Source organism: Vidua chalybeata, chromosome 5, assembly GCF_026979565.1.
Source record: "Vidua chalybeata isolate OUT-0048 chromosome 5, bVidCha1 merged haplotype, whole genome shotgun sequence".
NCBI classification, from domain to species: domain Eukaryota; kingdom Metazoa; phylum Chordata; class Aves; order Passeriformes; family Viduidae; genus Vidua; species Vidua chalybeata.
In genome coordinates this window covers 30038853-30060000 of record NC_071534.1, presented here as the reverse complement: position 1 = coordinate 30060000, position 21148 = coordinate 30038853, and the positions used below count along the sequence as shown (strand labels likewise).

At 50.0% G+C, this 21148-nt stretch overlaps 3 protein-coding genes across 10 annotated transcripts in view; all 3 read left to right on the top strand.

Annotated features, from left to right (window-relative positions):
• Positions 1-6506, top strand: part of PPFIBP1 (PPFIA binding protein 1) — a 102729-nt gene extending 96223 nt beyond the window's left edge. For all 8 annotated transcript variants that reach the window (XM_053942229.1, XM_053942235.1, XM_053942231.1 and 5 more), the window contains 6 exons: positions 295-417; positions 1199-1324; positions 2147-2335; positions 2859-3038; positions 3613-3678; positions 4150-6506. In XM_053942229.1, coding sequence (XP_053798204.1) covers positions 295-417; positions 1199-1324; positions 2147-2335; positions 2859-3038; positions 3613-3678; positions 4150-4236 — 771 coding nt within the window. In that variant the 3' untranslated portion in view covers positions 4237-6506. The remainder of the gene's footprint in view (positions 1-294; positions 418-1198; positions 1325-2146; positions 2336-2858; positions 3039-3612; positions 3679-4149) is intronic.
• Positions 6507-6816: 310 nt separating this feature from the next.
• Positions 6817-9657, top strand: REP15 (RAB15 effector protein). Its single transcript, XM_053942238.1, has one exon. The coding sequence runs from the start codon at positions 7289-7291 to the stop codon at positions 8021-8023; it is 735 nt and encodes a 244-aa protein (XP_053798213.1). The 5' UTR covers positions 6817-7288; the 3' UTR covers positions 8024-9657.
• A 2601-nt stretch (positions 9658-12258) lies between these two features.
• On the top strand, positions 12259-16404 carry LOC128788267 (DNA repair protein RAD51 homolog 1-like). The gene is given in 7 exon segments (XM_053943202.1): positions 12259-12755; positions 13140-13162; positions 13164-13255; positions 13807-13831; positions 13833-13896; positions 14566-14660; positions 15509-16404. Coding segments are annotated over 7 exon segments (561 nt in total). The 5' UTR covers positions 12259-12590; the 3' UTR covers positions 15606-16404.
• Positions 16405-21148: the final 4744 nt, after the last annotated feature.

Below are 21148 nucleotides of genomic sequence, written 5' to 3'. Positions count from 1 at the left end.
AGGATGTGTCATCTCACCCTTTTTCCCTCCTTGTTACCTCATGTTTCTTGCACTAGGCTCTGTACCCTGTGTGAAAAACATCCCCCAAGAGCTAGAGTACCGTGCAACACAGGAAGTTTTTATTTTGGGACAGATGGTTTGATATGAATCACCTGTCTGACATATTAGAATCTTCCCCCAGATGTGTCAGATGTACGATTTTAAGCCAGAGGCTAAAGCAGTCCCCTCCAAGAGGATGCTGCTCCCATGAATAAGCGTATCTGTGTTTATCAAATTCTTCTTGCTCTTTGACAGGATGACCTGCTGTCCTTGAAGGTCATCAGTGTCCTTCACCACCTCAGCATCAAAAGAGCCATTCAGGTTTTGAGAATAAACAACTTTGAGCCCAACTGCCTCCGCAGGAGGCCGTCTGATGAGGTACTGCTTTACAAGGAAGCTGTGAAGAGGAATCCTCTAGGGTTTTATCCGTGGTGTTTGATTATTCCTACTCTGCCCTCTCCTCCTGTCTCCTCATTCTGCTTCATTTTTAGTTTCCTGTTTCTCATGTTGTTCTTTTAACTTCAAGCTCTGATATCACTTACTTTCCTCTACCTGCCATGACCCCAAACTCATGTTCCTCTTTCCAAGTCTCCTGCTTCTCCTCCAAGCTAACAGCTGGCTGTTTTGGCCCAGTCTCTGATGTGCTGTCTGGAAAGCAAATAATCTTGAGCTCAGTGCACTGTTGCCATGCATCTTTTGCAACTCTCTGGAAAACTGATGTCTGTGTCAATATTTTCTGTGTAAAAGGAGCTTGGCCCCATTACCAGGCAGAAGACTCCATCACTGTGTTTTGGAAGCAGCGAATGCTGGATAGGGCAATGGATGACAGAACAACCCAGACTTTTAGATTTAGATCCACAATGTGCAAGAACAGCAGCTCGTGGAACCAGCTGAATTTTCAGCTCTACTGATAGAAATGGCAAATAACTCTAGTGCACAGCACAAGAATCAAATGACCTGACACGCCCCTGCCCCCTGCCCAGACCCATCCCCATGCTGTTCTTGCTGCAAGGTAGCAGTCCAGAAAGAGAGTCTTTTCTCAAGTGCAAAGTAGGATTGTATTCCTTAAGGGCAGGAGAAGTATGTTTCAGTAAAGATTGGGGCTGGGATTCAGCTGATTTAGGACATCTCCTTACCTGCCTGTCCCTCCTGTTGGCAGAATAATGTGACACCTTCCGAGGTCACCCAGTGGACCAACCACCGCGTGATGGAGTGGCTGCGCTCTGTGGATCTGGCAGAGTACGCGCCCAACCTGCGGGGCAGCGGCGTGCACGGGGGGCTGATGGTGAGCTTTTTGGGTGGCTTCTTCTATTTCAGGAAAAAAAAAAAGATGCCTGGGAATCACTAGGTCAGTGTTCTGACATTTTCTTTGCTGCACACGCCTTTTCTGCTTATTCTGCTTAATAAGAAGTTCCTTTCTTGTGGTTTAAAGGATCTGAATGTCTTGAGGGGAAGTAGTGTGGTTTAATACTCTGTATTCCCCTCACAAGTCTGTTTTGGTACAGCATTCTCCATCTCCTGTCCTACAGTGCTGCCATGCTGTTGAACAACCACTTTCTGCCTTCCTAACCTGGATATAGTTTTCTTTTGTGGGGAAAGCTTGTTACCTTTATAAGATTTGGTATTACACTGCCAAACCAGGATTGTTTTTAATTGCTCAAGCATCACATACTCCAGACAAGAGACTTATATCTGCAGAGTTTTGTGGTGGTGATTAGGAGTTGTATCCCTTCTCCAGACGTTTCATGTCTGTTTATTTTCCATGATTCCTCTGGCTGCCTTTTCTGGAATTGGAAGATGATACTGGGTAAACATTTTGTGGCAGCTTCACACAGTACTTCAGTTAAGGGTGGATTTATCTGTTCATTTCTTCTTACCTGCCAATTTGTTCCCATTTATAACTCCAGAAGGAAAGCCTGGAGGTAGTATTTTAGGAATCCTTTAATTAGCTAACTCTCTTTCCTCCTTCTTTGTTGTATATTTCCTCTAAAATACAAACAAAAATCCCAAAGCAGCCTTAGGGAGTGACCAAGATAGGCCTGGATGTACTTGAGATCTCATCAGACAGTACTTGCTTCAGCTGGATTCTCTGTGATTGGATTCCCAGGTTTTGGAGCCCCGTTTCAATGTAGAAACCATGGCCCAGCTGCTGAACATCCCACCCAACAAGACGCTGCTGAGGCGGCACTTGGCCACTCATTTCAACCTCCTGGTGGGGCAGGAGGCCCAGCAGCAGAAACGTGAAGCCATGGAGTCCCCAGACTACGTCCTCCTGACAGCAACTGCCAAAGTCAAGGTAGGCCACTTGTTCTGGGAGGGGTGGGAGGTTCCAGGGAAGCATTTGGATCTCTGGTTTTATCCGTGCTGGGAGGGCGCATCAGTAAGGTTTGAGAAAAGGGGTTGGTTCCTAAGGAAAGAAGCATGAGAGCAGGACCTGGTAGGTCTGACACTTGTGTCTACCATGAACAGGCCTCTTCTCAGCCTCTCTGACATGCACAGACAAGAGGTAGCACTCGTCGTCCTTCTGTCTGTACTGAGAGATGTTTGGGAGGGAGACTGTCCCTTACTGTTTACAGACTCATGCTTTAATGTAGAATTTTCACTTCATTTGGGATCTGTTAAATGGTGGTGTCTTAACAGTGGTAGAATGAGAGGACACATTGTCCTTTCAGATGCCACTGTCATGAAATTCAGAAGATATGTGTAGGAGAGCACTCGGGTTTTGACCCTTCGTCGTGGAAACACAAGTGGGCACGAGTAGGCCTGTTAATTCTTTGCTGATTCTCTAACTCCTTGGCAAACTTCTCTTCACTTTTAAGCCAAAGAAACTTACCTTCAGCAATTTTGGGAACCTGAGGAAGAAGAAGCAGGATGATGTGGAGGAGTACGTGTGTCCTATGGAGCTGGGCCGGGCATCTGGGAGTGGATCAAAGAAGGGCTTTAAGCCTGGCTTGGATATCCGAGTATATGATGATGATGATTTGGACAGGCTGGAGCAGGTGAGCCAGTTCTAACAATTCTGAGTCTTCAAGCTGTCACGTTTGGTGGGAAAACCTTCAATTTCCCAGGGAAGTCTTCCTTTTGCTTTGACCTGTGAAGGCCCTGACTTCTTGCTGTCACACAGCAAGAAGTGACAAAAGGGTCTGCTCCCAAGGAGGTTGAAGCTGTGAATGCAGCACTTTAGGGCCTGCTCTGGAATAACTATCCTCTCCTGACAGACCATGCTTCTCCCTTGGTCTGAACATCTCAGGTGTAATCAGTAAATCGTATACTGCACTTAATTGTCACTCTGTCACAGCAGGGGGAATGGCTTCACACTGACAGAAAGTGGGTTTAGATGTTAGGAGGCTTAGGATATTAGAAAAATGTTCTTCCCTGTGAGGGTGGTGAGGCCCTGGCACAGGTTGCCCAGAGAAGCTGTGGCTGCCCCCATCCCTGGAAATGTGCAAAGCCAAGTTGGACAGAGCTTGGAGCAACCTGGGATAGTGGAAGCTGCCTCTGCCCATGGCAGGGGATTGGACTGAGATGATTTTTAACGTGTTATTAATTCATGATTCATTCTGGTTTTTATAGATGGAAGATTCAGAAGGGACGGTGAGGCAAATAGGAGCATTTTCTGAAGGAATCAACAACCTGACAGTAAGTGTGTGAATGGGGTCTGTGCAGTAAGGTCTCTGTTCCTGTGGGATGGGTGTGAACCCCTTGGTAGTCACTCATGTTAAACAGTGTCAGTGAAGTCCTTGGGGTCTCCTGCAGGGACAGAGGGCACAAGAAAACCAAGTGGTTCATTCAGGAAGGTACCTGCCCATCGTGGTGGGGAGGTTTGTGGCCTGTGCTGGCTCCCCACACACCGGGGAGGGCAGGGGACACAGCCCCCATTGCCCATGGTCAGTGGGTTTCCAGCTGGGAGTCAGGCTGCATTTTCTGTGTGGAAGCCCCAAGCCAGTGGGGCCAGCAGACATCAGTGAGCTGGTTTTGCTGTGGGGTGGGTGAAAACCTCCCTCAGCAGAACAAAGCAGTGGCTGGCAGGCAGTGTTTGCTGCCCAGCACAGGACAGGTGACTGACTCCAGTTGTGAGAAACGTTGACTCTTCCCTCCTTTCCTTTCCAGCACATGCTGAAGGAAGATGCAATGTTCAAAGACTTTGCCACTCGCTCTCCTAGCACCAGTATAACAGATGAGGACTCCAATGTGTGACAGTCACCACCAGGCACTGACAAAGGCTCGTTCTCCTGTGTGCAAGGACATCCCTGTTCCACGTGACAGGCAGCAGATCATGTAGTTTACATTGCTCTTGCTTCTGTTTGGTAGAAGTAACACTGAGGGGTGGAGAATTTTAAAGAGAAATGGAGAAAAAACAAGGTGCCTACTTAAGTTGCCATAAAAACCACCCAGACACTGGTGAATGGTAATCGTTTTAACTCTATTTAATGTACAAAGTGGTGATATGTTTCAGAGTGCTGCGTTGAAATTGATGTGGTATGCTAGTGCTCCTTTTGCTTATCCCTGGCCTCAGATAATCCTTTATAGTGTTTGAAAAGAACAGAAGGTGTTAGGTGAAAGTGTTGCATCTGTAGATAGCGCACATCAGCTCTCTCTGCGCTCCCAGCTGAAAAATAGAAGTTACTGCTCTTTTCTAAGTGCTTTTCTTTGGCACAAACACCAGTTCAGCCCTATCCATTGTAGGATTTTAGCCATCTGTGCCCTGTGTAAGCTCCCCGGTAGCTTTTGACTGTTGCTCCTATTTTTATACTGTTTTACAAAAAAAAAAAAAAAAAAGAAAAGTATATGAAGTACATATAAAAGCAAAAATTTAAATTTTGTGAGATAGAGTGATGGAAAGTTGAAGGTGTGCGAGGGAAGGGGAGAAGGTTGTAAAAAAATTATGCCAGTTTGCAGACCAGCTGGTTACTGGGAAAGGCAGGCTGACCTTTGGAACTGTTTGCTTTCGTTGCTTTTTACTGAGTGCACAGATCTTCCATTTGAGATGAAACTATTCTAAAGCATGTTTCTTCTAGCAGCGACTCATCCAGAAACTGCACATTTTAAAATGTCTTCTTTCTTGTCCCCAGCAGCAGTAGTTAGTGCATTCAGCAAGGTTATTAACACTTCCATGACTTAAAAAAATTTCCTTAAAGTTGAAAATACTCCCTGCATATGGAAGGGATATTTCTGTGCTGTGACTAACGTGAAGATGGTGTAGTTGCAAAAAAAAAAAAAAAAAAAACAAAAGTTATACAGAGAAATGGAGAAATGTATAGGAAATGTATTATTTCATATTATTAAGCCTAAGGTGGGACTTTTCCTCCAAAATTCAGCTATCAAATGTGTTGCTCATCATTTTACCTTCTTAAAGCACAGCTCCTCTGCTCTTGAGGATCATCATGTTTTAAAATTCCTAACTAGCCAGTGGGAATCTTTTGTCAGACTTCCAGTATTGCAAAGTGTCCTAGCCAAAAGCAAACAAACAAACAAACAAAAGTAACATTTTATTCCGGTGGTCATTTGTATGGTGTTGAATATTGCATGTATTTTAGCACAATGGCATGAAGCTGCTTTGCTCTGTAAAAGGCAAACAAAAGTCCATCTGGAATTGTTCCTTGCAGTGGTGTTGCTTTGCCAAGCATTTGTCACTCGTTTTGTCGCTCTCCTTGCTGGAAGTGAGATCATTCCTGGTGTCGTGCAGGGAATTTGGGGTTTGTGCTGAATTTGGAGGTGTTTCTGAAACACTGTTACAAAAGCTAGGAAAGGAAGTAAGGTTCTTCCCAGGATTTTCAGGGAACTCCCCTCAGATCAGAGGAATACTCCAGCATTAGAATGACGTAAGCTGATAACCTGGACCTTTGAAGGATATGCAGTGTAGGTAATTATTGATGTACCAAGACGCAAAATTTAATGTGGGCAGGTTTAGGGTGCAGATGCTTGGGATGTGGATTCAGGCCTTCCTTTCTGTGAATACTCTGCAATATTGTTATTATTTACATGGAAGTTAAACATCAAACCCTGTGGAAGCATTGGGAAATGTGATGCAGGCTTCCAAACAAAAGTGTTCCTCTGGATGGCTCTCACTAGTCACTGACTACTGGACAGGACTGGGTATTCACACGGGGGAAAAAAGGAGCTAGTGACACAATACTGTGTGCTGAAATAGCCACAAACGCTCTCCAGTTTCTCTGGAGTGTTATCAGTGAGAGCAGTGATTGTTTATTGAAGTGCAATATAAGCAGCATTCTGCTCCAAACAACCCTTTCCTGGCAGCCAGGTCATCCCCTTGGAGCTGCCACCTGAGCCCTGGTTCCCTTACAGGGCGAGGACACAAGAGAGATGATGAAGTCAGGAGGTTTTTATGTGCATGTGTGCACACTGTCCATACCATCAGGGTGTTTAATTGGTGCCTCTTTGGAGAGGGCAACATAACTGCTGTGTATCGCCATGTGAAATCCAATAAAGTCTGTGGAAAATGCCAAGTGTTTCTGGAAGCCAGTTCCCTTTTTTACGTCCTCTTTTTCTGTTTCTTTTTCCTTTTACTTTTCCAAGGAAGCTTGTTCTGTTCTATTCAAAAAACAAAGGAGGAAAAAGGGGCAAAATCACACGGTTTTTTGTTGACTCATTAATTCGTTTGTCAGTAGTGCCTGCAGCAGGGCTTGACTAACAGCTAAGAAATCAACTCTATCAAGACTTTTTAGTTATTTCTGCGACCCAAATTTGAACCATCTTGGGTTGTTTGGTGTGGTGAGCTCAGTGTGTGCTCTCCAGAGGGAGCCCTCCCAGGGTGCTCTGTCCCTTCCTGCTGTGAAAGAGACTCTCTCTGGTCCCAAAGTGTTAATCTTCCTTGTCTGGGAGATTAAAAGAAAAAGGTGGTTTCATCTCCAGGCAACACCCTGTGCCAAAAAAATGGTTTCTTTGCAATAGTCCTAGAAAGGAGATCCAAGAAGATAAGATCAGACTGGAATGAGATAACATCAGCCAAAGAAATGGTGCCGGAATTAACAATAAGGAAAACAAGCACAGATGAATTCAGTAAGTGTGAAAGCTATGGGGCCTGTTGGGCTGGTCCCTGCTCAGTCAGCTGTGGAGAAACACACCGAGGAGAAAGCCCGGCTGCCCCGCGGGCACACAGAGCTCAGCTCTGCCATCATCTTCACCAGGAAGGCTGCAGGTATCCTTGTGCAGCTGAATAGGTCTGGCTGAGCCCAGCACCTGCAGGGCCTTTGCTGGAAAATAAAGGTTTGTCCTTGAGGCAATCTGCATGTGGAAACGACCTCTTCCAGCAGAGAAAATGGGCCAGAAGGTCTCCCAGGAGGACAACCAGGAGAACAAGGCTGAAACTCTGGTCATCTGTGAAGTCTTCAGCCAGGGTGTGCTCCATGCATCTCAAAGGCTGAAGGATTATCTGGGTTTTGTGGATCCTCAAAGCAAATTCCAGCCAGCCACGAACACGCTGAGCAAGATCTTCAACTTCATTGGCTTCTGCGTGGGAAGGGGTGTGGATGAGCAGATCATGACCAGCAAAATGACCAAGCAGCAGTCCTCCCTGTTCGGAGTGGACTGGATCTGGACTCTGTGTGGGTCTGACAAGCAGATCAAGCTGCAGATCACCGTGCAGGCTTTGCAGCCAGCCGAGCTCTTCTACGGAGAGTGCCCTGCTGAGGATTGCTGCCGGGAGGCCACGCTGGCCGACGAGTGCTTCCAGAACATGAGCAGGTTTGAGAAGCTGGCCGAGTTCTGCCGCCTGGTGGGACGGGACTGCCTGGGCTTGTTCGTCGTGTTCGGCGTGCCAGGGAAGCCCAAGGACATCGGAGGAGTCCTGCTGGACAGCGTTGCCAAGGAGGAGCAAAAATGCTGCCTGTCGGGCAGGAATGCACTGCAGCAATTTGTCACCAGCACTGACAGCTCCCTGCCCACAAAAGACATGCTGGAAAATTGCCTGGGCACCAAAAATAGGCTGAAGGACGTGGGCAATGTGTACATAAACTTTGTGTGAGCAGCTGGGCAGGAGCAGCGGCTCCGTACAGCACCAGGGGCCATGCGGGGCTCAGTTCTGCCCCTCTTTCTCTCCTCCCCACACTCCATTCCCTCCACCTTCCACTCAACCCATTGTGTTCCCTTAGCTCCTGCAGAAGCCAGGCTGAGTCAGCCTCTCCAGGTTTTAAAACAACGGGACGGACCTGCCAGAAAAATGTGTTTACAGAAGGCACGATGTTTTTCCAGAACATTTTGTTCGTCAGACATTAAGTCTTGGCTGGAGCTGCTGAAAGCTTTGTCAGCCAGAGCTCTGGGGAGGTCCTGGTGGATTTGACTCAGAGCCTTTGTTTGCAGTGTGGCAGATTTTTTTTTTCTGTCCTAGGAGGGTGAGTCTGTAATAATGGAAATTTGCTAGTGCTGGTCAGAAGAGTTGCAATGAGTGTGAAGGACAATACCAGGCCTTAAAATGACTGATTTGAAGGAATGAGCTGGTTTCCATTAAGGGGAAAAGCCCTTCCCAGTGCCAGAAATGGGCTCTGAGAGAGACTTATTAATTACCTGCTCCCTAATTGGTGCCAGGCTCCACAGGGCCTTGGAGCTATGAACAAAAGGCAGGGCTGGAGCCAGCTTCAAAGCTTTTCTCACTGAGTGGTTGTGTCAAGGCAAGGTGTGGCAAAAGCTAGGGGCAGGTGTTCAAGAACACTTAGGAAAAATCGAGCAGTGGGGACAAAAACCAGGCCTGATGTGGGTGGGACCTTTTCACAGCAACAGAGGCAGCCCCTGACCATTCACAGCAGAGAGCAAATCTGGAGGAGGCAAGATTATGTCACTTGGAATTTCTTTTCAGTAGCTTAGCAGCTGATGGCATTTATGGGCTTGATTTATTCTATTTCCCTCTGCTTTTTCTGGACTAAGTCAGGCTTTTGGGTTATGCAGTTATAATTACTTGCTTTGCTGTTAACCAGTGAAGGAGGACCTGATCCATATTCAAACTGGTAAACTCACTTTGGTTATAGCTGTCTGAATAGTCTTGTCAGTGCAAAACTCATCTGCCTCTAATTTTTATATAAATTCAGTCATTTAACAGAATAAAAATAATTTTGAAAACACATTAATCTTTCACTATTTACCATTGTAAGACGGGCAGCTGTGAGAGCTGAGAATCAGAGGCTGTTACTTAGAGAGCCATTAAAAAAGAGCCTAAAGAGGCTGAGGCATCAGTGCCACTAGTGTTTGCAGCATTCCATGGCAGAGGCAGGGAAAGGAGAACTGAAATAAAAACAAACACAGAGAACTGTGACATTTTTGCTGAGTCACAAACGTAGCTGGGTTTGGAGGAGGGTGACCTTTCAGTCCTGAAACAGTTCATTGAGATAGAATTGTTTTTAAAGAGCTGCTGTCACTGTATTCTGTGTGTATATTCTGGGTTTGGTGGGACAGAGGAGACAGTTCTGGTGTGTTGCACAGAGATCCTGCATAACTGTGGGGGATTGGGGTTTTTTTGCCTGTTTAAACTAACAGAATAATCAATACTGCATCAGGATTGAGACTGCTTTATAAAAGACCCGCAGAAAGCTTTAATTTTGCATTAAATTGGTATATTATAACTAGTGTGACTTCACCTATCCAGTTCTTTAGAAAAGCTGGTTTGCTTGAAAACTGGGCTTTTTTTTTTCCTTTGCACGCTTTCTCAATAATAGAAGGGGAAGGGGAAAATCAAAATGTCTTGACTGTATAGAGTTTGAACTATGAGAGTTACACACTGGGGCAGTTGTTGATTTGATTTGTGTCCCTCAAAGGGCTCTGGTACCTCAGAGATGTCACATAGGCTTGGTATGTTATTTTGGGGGCTGGGTTATGTTGCCCAGGCTGCACCACACTCTGGCCTTTTCCCTTGTGGGCTTTAGCTCAGGCCCCTGGGCCCTCAGCCATGGTGGGAATTGGCCAAGGGTCTGGATTCTGGCTAGCAACAGTGAAAAGTATTTAACCATGTAACTCTGACTGTGTTCATCCACTCAGCCAAGCTGGAGCCTCAGCTCAGATGACTCACAGCCATCCCCACAGGCTTCTGTGACTGCATGTGCTGATGGACCAGGTAAGGTGCAGCCTCCAGCCCATGAAATCCCAGGCAGTTTGTGTAGTAACATGACACAATGTATCCTGGTTTCTGAAGAACCTGGAATTCACACCTTTGTCCCTTGGCAGTGTTTTCTGTTCTAATTTCCCTCTGAACACTTGCTGCTGGGATACACTGGGAAAAGCCCTGTCCCTGCATGTGATGGAAACTCCTGTGTCTCACCAAGAGGTTCAAAGCCCATTTGGTTTCCTGGAAGCAGTCGATGAACTCGGCCTCGCTCAGGGTCCTGCTCAGAGGGTCAGCATTCCCTCTGCCAGGAGGAGGGGCAGAGAAGGACACGTTGGTGAGAGCATCCCCCTTGGGAAGGTTCCATCCCCCTGCTGTGCACAGCAGAAACGGGTGTTGAGACAGAAGTGCTGAAAATGAGGGGCTCAGGGAAAGGCAAACTCCCTCCGTGTGCTCTGCCAGAGGCGCTCCTGGAGCAGCGGCACCTCCCGAGCTGCTGCGCCTGGATCGTGGCTGTGCCGCGGCATCGATCCGGCCCTGCTGGGCCGGGAGCTGAGGTGTCCCCCCACCTTCGTCCATTCCCCCTGTGCTCCCCATTTGTTCTGGCTGCTGCACTGCCCCTGCTGGCCCTTTCCTCTGGCTCTGCCTCCCTTTCCTCCTTTGGCTGAGCTGTGGGAATGCCTCTGCTGCCTTCTGGAGCCTGGTGAGGAGCACTGGGTTGTCATCCAGGGTGCAGTTCAGGATTTGCTGTGAGGACAGAAACCCAAGGGACCGAAGTGAAAGCGAGCCCAGGCTGGGCACGGCTGGGAGCCCAAATCCAAGGGCCTGCTGCATTTCCCAGGAGGATGCACAGGAGTGGGCAATCCAGGCATGAAACAGCTGGATGCATCACTCTGCAAGCACAGAGCTGCTGGGCCTGGCCGTGTGCTGTCCTTACCAAGGGGACAAGTGACCCATCAGCTGGAAAATAACCCAGGTGGGATGGGGAGGAGCAGAGCTGGAATCAGCAGAGCTGCCTCAGGTCAGAGGACATTGGCACTGACCCGGTGATGGAGATTTGCTTTTGGCCACCTTATCTTTGTGCACAGAGGGTATCACTTGGAGAAATGGCCAGAGGATGCATTAAATGCCTGCTCAGGGCGGAGCTCCTTGCTCCCTGCCTCTCTTCTCCCTCTGCTCCTGCCTGTGGACTGTGCAGTGTCCTTGTTCCCACCGTTTCCTTTGCCATCTCCTGTGCTAATGTCGCTCCAGACTCCTCGTGCTCGCCAGAGCCGGAGCTTCGTCGTTCAGGGTCTGCAAACGATGGACAGAGGTGGGAAATGGGCTCCCCCAAAGGCAGGGATCCGTGGGATGGTAGCTCCCAGCTTGGGTGTTTGTTCTGGGTTGTGAGGGCACCTCGGGACACCCCAAGGAGCAGGAGGCCATTGGAGCTGCTGATTAAATCCTGCGGGGGCACAGCAGCTGCCTGCCAGCCCCATGTCCATCCCCTGCCTGCTCCCAGCTGCAGACAGGGCTGAGCCACGAGGAGCAGCCAGCAGAGTCCTGCCAGCCCCGGCTCCGGGTGCCCAGCTCCTGGGCCCTTGATGGAGCTACGTAGAGGAGCTGAAGAACCAGAGGTCAGGTGGGATTAGATGAACTCTGTTCTCCCTGCAAACCTCCAGCTCTCCGTGGGAGCTTTCCATCTCCCAGAGGTTCCAGTTTAACCCAATGGCAGTGAAGAAAGAAGGAAGAAGCCCTGGAATTCTGCAGGATGGGTGTTTAGGCAACCCTGGGCACAAATCAGCATTTTTCTACAATCGTGTGCAGTCCCTACTGCAGGTGCTTGCAGTAGGTGCTAAATCCCCATCATCCTCCCAAAAACCCAGCCCCGAGACACCTCCCGGCTTCCAGCAGCCACACACACAGTGGGGGGGATATTCCAGCGGGAGCAATCGCTGGGGCGGGCCGTGGTGCAAAGCAAAGTCTGTCAGCTCAGGGCAGGGGCTCAGAAAGGGCCGGCACAGCCCCAGGGATCTGCAAGGGGGAGAGCTGGGGAGGCAGCTGTGGCGAAGGACCCTGACAAGTCCAGGGCCTGAGGGGCAGGAACAGGAGGCTGGAATTGGGCACCGTGAGGGGACCCTGGGCGGGGAACGCGGGGAGCTCCAGACCGTGGGAGGGGGAACCCGGCAGGGCCTGCCAGAGCTGGAGCTGTGCAATGCCGGAATGGTTTGGGGTGGAAGGGACCTTAAAAGCTCGTCCTGCTCCACTCCTGCCATGGGCAGGGACACCTTCCCCTTTCCCAGCTTGCTCCAAGCCCCGTCCAGCCTGGGCACTGCCAGGGATCCAGGGGCAGCCACAGCTTCTCTGGGCACCCTGTGCCAGGGCCTCAGCATCCTCCCAGGGAAGTATTCCCTCATAATAGCCAACCTAAACTTTTTTCTTCAAAACATGATGAGTCTGCAAACTTCTTAGCTTACTTGTGTTCTGTCAAAACAAACCCCAAAACAATCCAAAATACCAACACATGTTGCTTTTCCTCCCTCCCTGCGAGCTTTGTGGCACAAATTCCAGTGATGGGAAGAATCTGGAAGCAGCTGGATTTCACACAGTGGAGGTTGTGGCTTTTGCACCAGAGAAGGAGCTGCTGAACATTAAAGGCATCAGTGAAACCAAAGCTCACAAAATCCCTGTAAGGATGTTCTGGAACTTTAATCCAAGATATTCCACAGGTTTATTTCTGCTGGCTGAAAGCATTGTGGGAAATTTGGAAGGTCTCCAAAGGGCAGTAAAGGTGATTGGAGGTGTCACATGACTTGTGATGGGAAAAGGTAAAATGCACCAGCACAGGATTGAGCTGAAGGGGAGGATATTTCCATAAAACACACAAAACGGATGTTGGAGCTTTCCTTGGAGCAGAATTTCAGTTCTATGCAGAGATACCAACTCGTGCAAGGTCTGTGAAATGTGCATGGAATGATACAGGCACCTCTCCACAAGGCAGGAAATATTAATTACTGGGGGTTAATGAATGGCATGATCTCTCCTGGCACTGCTCACTTGGGTTTTCCCTCAGGCTGAGGCAGCCAAACTGGCTCCCAGGATTTCACTACAGCACAGAATTTCACCTGCAGTGGTCAGAAATCATCCATATCACCACTGGCTCCAAAGAGCTGGAAAAGTTGCTTCAAGGTCAACATTTTATTATTTCTCTTTCCTGCTTAAGCTCAGTTAGTGTGTGGGGTTTTCCCATGAGTTCAATCTTTGCATGGAACCATGTAGGACAAGTCTTGTTTGGATGAAAAACCTCTAGAACTGCTCCTGAATAATTGCTTTTATTTTAAAAGTTGCAGAAATACTTTTTCACCCTTTTAGTCATGATGCAAGACTCAGAGCTGTCCATTTTTGGATGTTTCTGGTTTATTGAAGTCTGATGTGTTTAGGGAAAACAAAACCAGGCATCACCATCTCCCCATTCCTCTAGTAATCCAAAAATGAAAACAAGTAATTTCATCTCCTCAGCATCTTCAGAAACACACCTGGACTTTATCCACAGCATGAACAAATCTCAGGGTGAAAAGCAGTTTTCCCTCTTAGTTTTGAAATTTTCAGCCAAGTTGAGTGTTTGAGTCTCTATACATGTAATAATTTATATGTGGGATAGATGCATACATAGATATGTTTGTAACATGTGACCTTTTAATTTTTATTAATTATTATTATTATTATCATTTTCCCTTCAGAAGAAATAGAAACAGGATCCATAACAGTTATTTGGGGAATTCCATAGTGGGAAGACACAGCAGTGTCCCAGCCTGGCAGTCACTGGTCAGGTGGGTGGTTCACCTCATTGCAATCCAATATTCAGACACCACAGCCTTGGGCTATTTGCTAATTTGGGCACCTCCCTTGACTTTCTAAGTGTTTATTACTGTCTAGAGGTTGCCATTCCCTAAAATATTAGAGGCTTGGACTTAGTTTGATCATTTCGTTGACTCCCTAAACTGCCCAGCTCAAAGCTGAGCACCGGTCCTCTTGTGTAGAATCCTGGAATGGTTTGTGTGGGAAGGGACCTTAAGGCCCATTGAGTTCCATGAGCAGGGACACCTTCCACTAGCCCCAGTTGCTCCAAGCCCCATCCAGCCTGGTCTTGGGCACTGCCAGGGATCCAGGGGCAGCCACAGCTTCTCTGGGCACCCTGTGCCAGGGCCTCAGCACCCTCCCAGGGAAGAATTTCTTCCCAAGATGCCATCTATCCCTGCCCTGTGTCAGTGGGAAGCCATTCCCTGTTGTCCTGGCACTCCAGGGTGACTGGTACTGCAAAGGGAAGGAGTCAGAGATGGGGACCAGGAATGTTTCCTCTTGCTTTTCCCAGCTAAAAGGGACTTTCATCACAATAGCCTGGGATATTATTTGTTATATGACCTCAGTGAGGGCATGTGGCCATATCTGCTGTATTTATGGATACTTACTCCCTGTTCAATCCTTTTCTTCTCCTTTAGTTCCCCATAGACTGTGGGGGCAGTGAGGGAAAAGCCACATCCATGGACACAGAGGGGATCTTCCATCCAGAGCAGCTCCTGGCCATGGCTGAAAGGTCAGTGAGTGGAAGATGGGAGTAGATGAACTCACAGTTCAGCTGGAAAATGTTTTCCACAGGTCCTGGAGGTTGATCTGGCAGGTGTTCCCTTTGGAAAGCTCTGGTGTTGTTCCTCTCCCGTCTCTGCTGCTCTCTCCCTACAGCTCTCGTGTCATTGTCCCTCGGCACGAGGTGATTTCCCTCTCTTGCTGCTGGAAGGGACTGGGAGCTTCCCAAGCAGCTGGGGACAGGACTGGCTGGATCCTGTCAGCTCTTTCTGAAGAGAATTGGATCGAATCCTGCTGGCCTCTCCCACAGCAAGGACTGCTCCTGTGTTCCCTGTCACCAGGGAATGTTTGGCAGCCAAGCGAGGGAGAGGAAGGGAAATGATGCTTGCAGCAGGCACAGGTGTGTCTGTGCTGGCAGGTTCAGGGTGTCCTTGGAATCATGGAATCCTTCAGGTTGGAGGAGCCCTCTGAGATCACAGTGCCCAACCGTTCCCCAGCACTGCTGAGGCCACCACTGTCCCATGTCCCCAAGTGCCACATCCACACAGCTTTAAATCCCTCCAGGGATGGGGCCTCCACCAGTGCCCGAAGCAGCTGTGCCAGGGCTGGACAGCCTTTCCACTGTGAGACTTCCCAATATCCAGCCTAAACCTCCCCTGGGATCACGTCAGGCCATTTCCTCTTACCCATTTCAAATGGTTCCAATCATTCCCTTCTCTTTTCATCACTTCGGGTTGCATTTTTCTCCTCTGTTTTTATCTCTGCTGGGGATGTGAGTTTTTCCTTTCAGTCTTTAGGCAAAGCTCCTGGCTAACTCCAGGAGCTCCAAGGTTCATCCCTTTTTTCCTGATTTTGCAGGAATGGCCTCTGGCATCAATGCCCTGGACAAGGTGGCCTCTGCCGGGGCTTTACCAGCGACCGCCAGGCCCAGCTGCTGGGTCAGGCTGGAGACTGAAAACTCCTTTTCTCCCCCTGGATCTCCAGTCCGTGTCCTGGAGAGGCTCCTTTCCTGCTGGCACCGCAGGGACGCTCCCAAGGCAGTGGGCAGAGGGACCCGTGCGGCTCAGCGTGGGAACCGCCGGGACGCGCCGAGTGCAGCCGGAGCTGTGGGAAGAGATCTCCCTCTGGGCTGCAGGCACAGGGCAGGGCCGGGAGCTTCCTGGGCAGCGTTCCCACAGCATTTCCCTGCCAGTCTCCCTGGATCCCGCCCTGGACATGGTGCAGACAATCTCGGTGGCCACAGCTGGGAGCTCGGTGAATTGGAAGCAAAGCTGAAGGGTTTGTCCACCAAGAGAGGTGGTGATCTATAGAGCAAAGCAGAGTGGTATTCCACACAGAGAATTTGGGATTTGGGATGGTCCCAATCCATACTCCATAATCTTTCTGTTAATTTTCTTTTGGATGCTGCAGCCTGATGGGCTGGGGGAGCTGCTCCTTTCCGTTTCCATTTAATTTTCTGTATTTAATTAATTCTCTGTGGAAATCTGCTTTTAATAAAAAGGCCCAGGAGGATATTGATGACATCCCGCAGGTGTGTCCAGACCAAGGGTTGTTCTGGCTGGCAGAAGCTGCACCAATCTCCCAGGAATCTCAGTCTGGATTTTCTTTTCTCCCGGTTCTCCCAATCCTCACTTTGGGGGTGCAGTGCAGCCCTGCCCTGTGTATCTCCTAGAAGAGTTTTGGGGTTAAAAGTGTTCTTTTATATTCTGCAGTATTTATAATTTGATTTAAAAGAATAAAACCGTATCAATGTGGTTTGGACTGGTTCATTTGCATTGGTTAATTAAAGCAAATCAGTGAGAAGGGATTTGAGCAGCCCTTGGTTAGAGCTGGCAGCTCTTCCTTTGTGTCTCTTCATTCTCTGAATTTCTTTGAATTATTTCTAAGCAGTTCCTGCAATCAAGATACACAGTGAGGAAAAACAGCGTTGCTGCCCTGCTGGATTGGGAAATCCAAGTCCAGTTCCTCAGAGGGATTGAGGGGACGGGGAGCTGAGCCTGAGGCTGGGATTTGGCAGCAGGAATTCAGTGAGGGGAGAGGGGAGATCCCCAAAACTGGTAAAAGCCAATTCTGCTGGGTTTGGGTGCCCCCACCCCAAAAAATTATCCTGGTTCAAGGGGACTTGAGGAAGCAGCGGGATGTGCTGGGGGGGCTGTGCTGGAACCTCCAAACCCTGGGCAGGGATGGTGAGCAGTGCCAGAGACATAGGAACACCATGGAAGGGGGGACTGTCACCTCCAAAATCCAGCTAGGAATGCTGGCCAGTGTCAGCTCCACAGGGACACTATGGAAGGGCTCTGCTAGGATCCCCAAAATCCATTTAGGAATGCTGGGCACTGCCAGCTCTTTGGGACAATGCCTGATCCTGAGAGATTTCCCATTAATTTCTGTCATGCTCAGCACCTGACACTTCATTAGAGACCCACAGACTTAAAATCCCATGGGGGCAGCTGGAATCAAGGCAATCACACAGAAGCCGGTCCAGGATTGGAAATGAGCGGCATTAGATCCACAGGTTTATTTTTCCCAGTGGGTTTTTAATTTAAAGCAGAACATTGTCCGTGCCACGACCCCCCGTCCCCCGACCCCATAGCCTTTATTTTGGGGGTTTCTCCATGAGAATTCTCTGCCTAGGCTGGATGAAAAATTCAAAACAAATTCCCCCAGCTCTGTGGGGATCGGCGGGGTCTGGGGGCTCCAGCCGCAGCTGGAGCAGGAGCGGCAGCGTCGGGCTCGGCCCCAGCGCCCGTCCCGGAGCGGCTCCTCCCGCCCGCGGCAAGCCCAGTCCCCATCCCAGCACCAATCCCGCCTCTGTCCTCCGGCCCCGGGACCCCAGCGGACACGGGCAGGACCCGAAGCCTTGGTCCCATTGCCGGTCCTGGTTCGGCCCAGGTGTGAGGGGCAGGAACGCGAGCGATGGGCTCTGTTGTATTGTGTTTGCTTTTACTATTGTTATTACCCGTGTTGTTAAGATGGTTTGCCCCTGTTGCTCCCCCATATCCCTTTGGTTCCTTCCTTGTCACTCTCCCCTTAGACTGCCCCTTGACTCAGCAGAACTGCTGAGTCATTCCTGTGTCCCCTCCCTGGTGCCCTGTCAATCACTCGGCAGCCCATTCCCACCACCTGGAAACTTCCATCAGGGGCGTCGAGTGATTGGATCAGGACCAGGGACCCCTCCCCTACCTTCCCTTAATAGATTATCCTCCCTGTCTGTTGGTTGTTCTCCCCTTCCACTCCCCCCTTTATAAGTCACCGCAGAGGCCCTCTCGGGGCTCTCGTCGGTCGGCTGGAGTTAGGTGCAGTTGGAGCTCCTGGAGCTATCAATAAAACCTGACGTTTGCCCCCGAGGAGAGTCAGCCTCCTTTCTCAGTGGTCTCGCCGTCCCGTCACTCCTCCAGAGGCACTCCTGGCAAGCCCTTCGGGGAACCCAAAGGGAGTACCTTCTGCCGTCGTCATGTCGCCCGGCCGGGCCACTCGAGTGGGATCTGAGTGGACACAACGGCAGCTTGGCGCCCAACGTGGGCCCCGAGAACACAGCCGACCCCACGGAGGTGGTGACCGGACGCTGCGGGGGACCGTTCGTCTCTTCCAGGATCTTCCTGGCGGATTAGGCTGCTCTCCTGTGGCTCCGGACTTTCAACCTGTGGCCGTCAAGCTACCCCGGTGGGAGCAGACTCCATTTTAGGGAGTAGCGCTCCTGGGGAAGGGTCTGGTAGCCTCTCAGGCACCCGAGAGGTCAGACCCCCACTGAGGCTCCCTAGCCGAGGATTTTTGTCCCAGTCCTGGACTTTCAGCTCCTGCCCTGCCTTGAAGTTCGCAACTTTGGTAAGTTGATTCTTTGTATCCCCTCTCTAGCTAGGGGAGGTTTCTAAGCAACTCTGCCCACTTTGTCTCAGGGCCCTTCCTTGTCTTCCCTTTGGGTGGGGAGGGGAGGTTTCCCTTCGTTTTTCTGGGCAGGTTGCTAAGCAACCTCTAAGTAGGTTGCCGGGTGGCTAGGGCAGGCTACATTTTTGTTAGTTTCTTTTCTCCTGGCTAGGGGTTGATTCTGCGAGACACTTGTAACAACTGACAGTATGGGTGCACGGCTGTCTGTCTCGCAGAAGAGGCTCTACTACCAAGTTGTGGGTATCCTTGCCGGGGGGGAACAGAAATTTAAAAAATCTGAAGTTCAGAAGTTTGTCCAATGGTTGTCCCTCCATTTCCCTGATGTTTCAGCCCAAAAATTACTGCAGGTGCCGTTTTGGGACAGGGTAGGGAATGAGATCCTGAGATTAGGGGATCCATCCCTATCCAAATTTACTTATTTGGCTTTACAAATTCGCAATATTGTCAGAAATGAAATGCAGGGACAGCCACCCGCTGACAAACTTCTCCCCAGTTCACAACCCAGTTCGCAACCCGGTTCATCCCATCCTACCCCTCTTTCCTCTCCCGCTGTCCCTCGTTCGGGAATTCTGAAGGGAGCAACCCGCCATTCGGCGCGGGGTTGCCACCGTCTCCCCGGCTCCCCACAGAATTCTCGTGACCCCCGCCTGGGCAGTCCTGGCCAGACTGCTCGGGATCTTCCCCGTTCCCCAATCTTTCCTAAATGTACAGCCCTGTCCAGAAAACCCTCGGTTACATTTAATGTCCCTGATCCCGTCTCCCCTCAAAATGGCCCCCGGGGGGCACAAGATGGCGGGCGCCACGTGGCGTTTCCCACCACTTGTCCTCCTTCTCCCTGTGATCCATCTCCCCGTGATCCTCCTCCTTCTCCTCCCTCTCTTCCCCAAAGCCCCATCCTTTTGGAACCCAACCCCTCCCAGTCCTCTGGTTTTCTCACCCCTCCTACCTCCCCTCCCACCGACACCACCCACCCAAAGATGACATCACCCAATGCCCCTCCCACTGGTCCCATTGTTGTCCCTTCCAGTTCCGCCCCCAATTCCCACGGTTCCCACGACCCCTCTTCCGGTTCCCACACTTTGGTTTCCGGGACGGGGGATGGTGGGAACCCAGGCCTGCCTGGTACCCTTTCTACCCTTTCGGCTGCACCGGTGTCATATGTGCCGCAGCCGGAGGGTAGACTCCTTGCCCAATGGTCACCGATCTCTCAGCAAACCATCAAGGAATTGTGTAAGGCCCAAAAGCAATTTAAAAGAGAGAGTGAGTATTTTAGGGGCTTATTAAAGGCCACTTTAACAGCAAGTGAATACACTCCGGCGGACCTAAGGACTCTCTTCTCATGCCTGTTAACACAGACAGAGTTTATGTTATGGGAGGTGGGATGGGAGAGAGAGGTCCGAGCGGTGCTGCCGGAGTTGTGGGCCAATCAAGATACAACGTTAGATGCTGAGGGATGGATCTTGTCACTTGACCAGTTATGTGGGAAGGGGGATTGGGTATCAGGGCAAAAACAGGCCAAGATCCCAAGGGGGGCTCTGCAGCAGAGCTTGAAGGCGGCTGAAAAGGCTTTTTTTAAAATCAAGCCTGAAACGCCAATAGACAATTATGTATATATTAAACAGTCGCCTTCAGAATCTTTTGTAAGTTTTGTAGAGCGGTTGTGGAAGGCCATCGACCTGCAGGTGCCGTGTGAAGAGGCCAAGCGGGGGATCCTGACTGAGATGGCGAGGCTCAATGCCAACGAGCCCTGCAAAGCCACCATCCTCAGTCTGCCCATGGATCCCACTCCCACCCTCCATTCGATGCTGGAGGTCTGCGAGAGGAAGGTCAACAATCCGCAGAGGGAGCTGCAGGACCGCCACCGCTCTACCAGAAAGATCTCTGCTGCAGACGCGGTTAACATCAAGCCGCCTCCCATCCCGCCGGCTGTTCCACCTCGGCGATTCCAGGGACCCTCATCGAAAGGGACCAACCGGGACCAGTTGTGCCATCTATGTCGTCAAAAGGGGCACTGGGTTCAGCATTGCCCCTTGAGAACAGAGTTTTTCGATTTTAAAAGGAGGCAGGGGCAAAGGGGCCCTTCTGAGGAGGGGACTTAACAAAAAAACTGAGTGGCCAGCGCAGTCCCTCCCTGCGCAAGGACAAAAATGGGGTGGGTCAGACATCATCTGTAGGGAGGGACAAAAACTTAAAGGACCTACCTGGGAATTTCAACACTCATACACCGGACTTGACTACAATCAAATCAATGGCTAGCACAGGAGAAGTTGGGGGGTTAGAATTCCCTTTAGGAGAACACCTGGACTATTCTAATCCCATTTTAACTATCGATTCTTCTTCTGGCTCTTTTAGGCTGGTTTTGACAGAACCCTTATATCTGCGAGACTGCGATTGGCGGTTTGTGTCGGTCGACACTGAGACACCCGGGACCTGGAAGAAATTCCATTGTAAGTACATCATCCTTGGGGACACCAAACACACGCCTCTCAACATTACCATTGCCCCGGGTCTGGTAACAGCTGATCCGGGGAGCTTGGTAGTATGGCTGCACTGTACTCACCCTCCGGTGTACCTGCCGAAGGGCCAAGTGATTGCCCAAGCTCTCCCGGTACC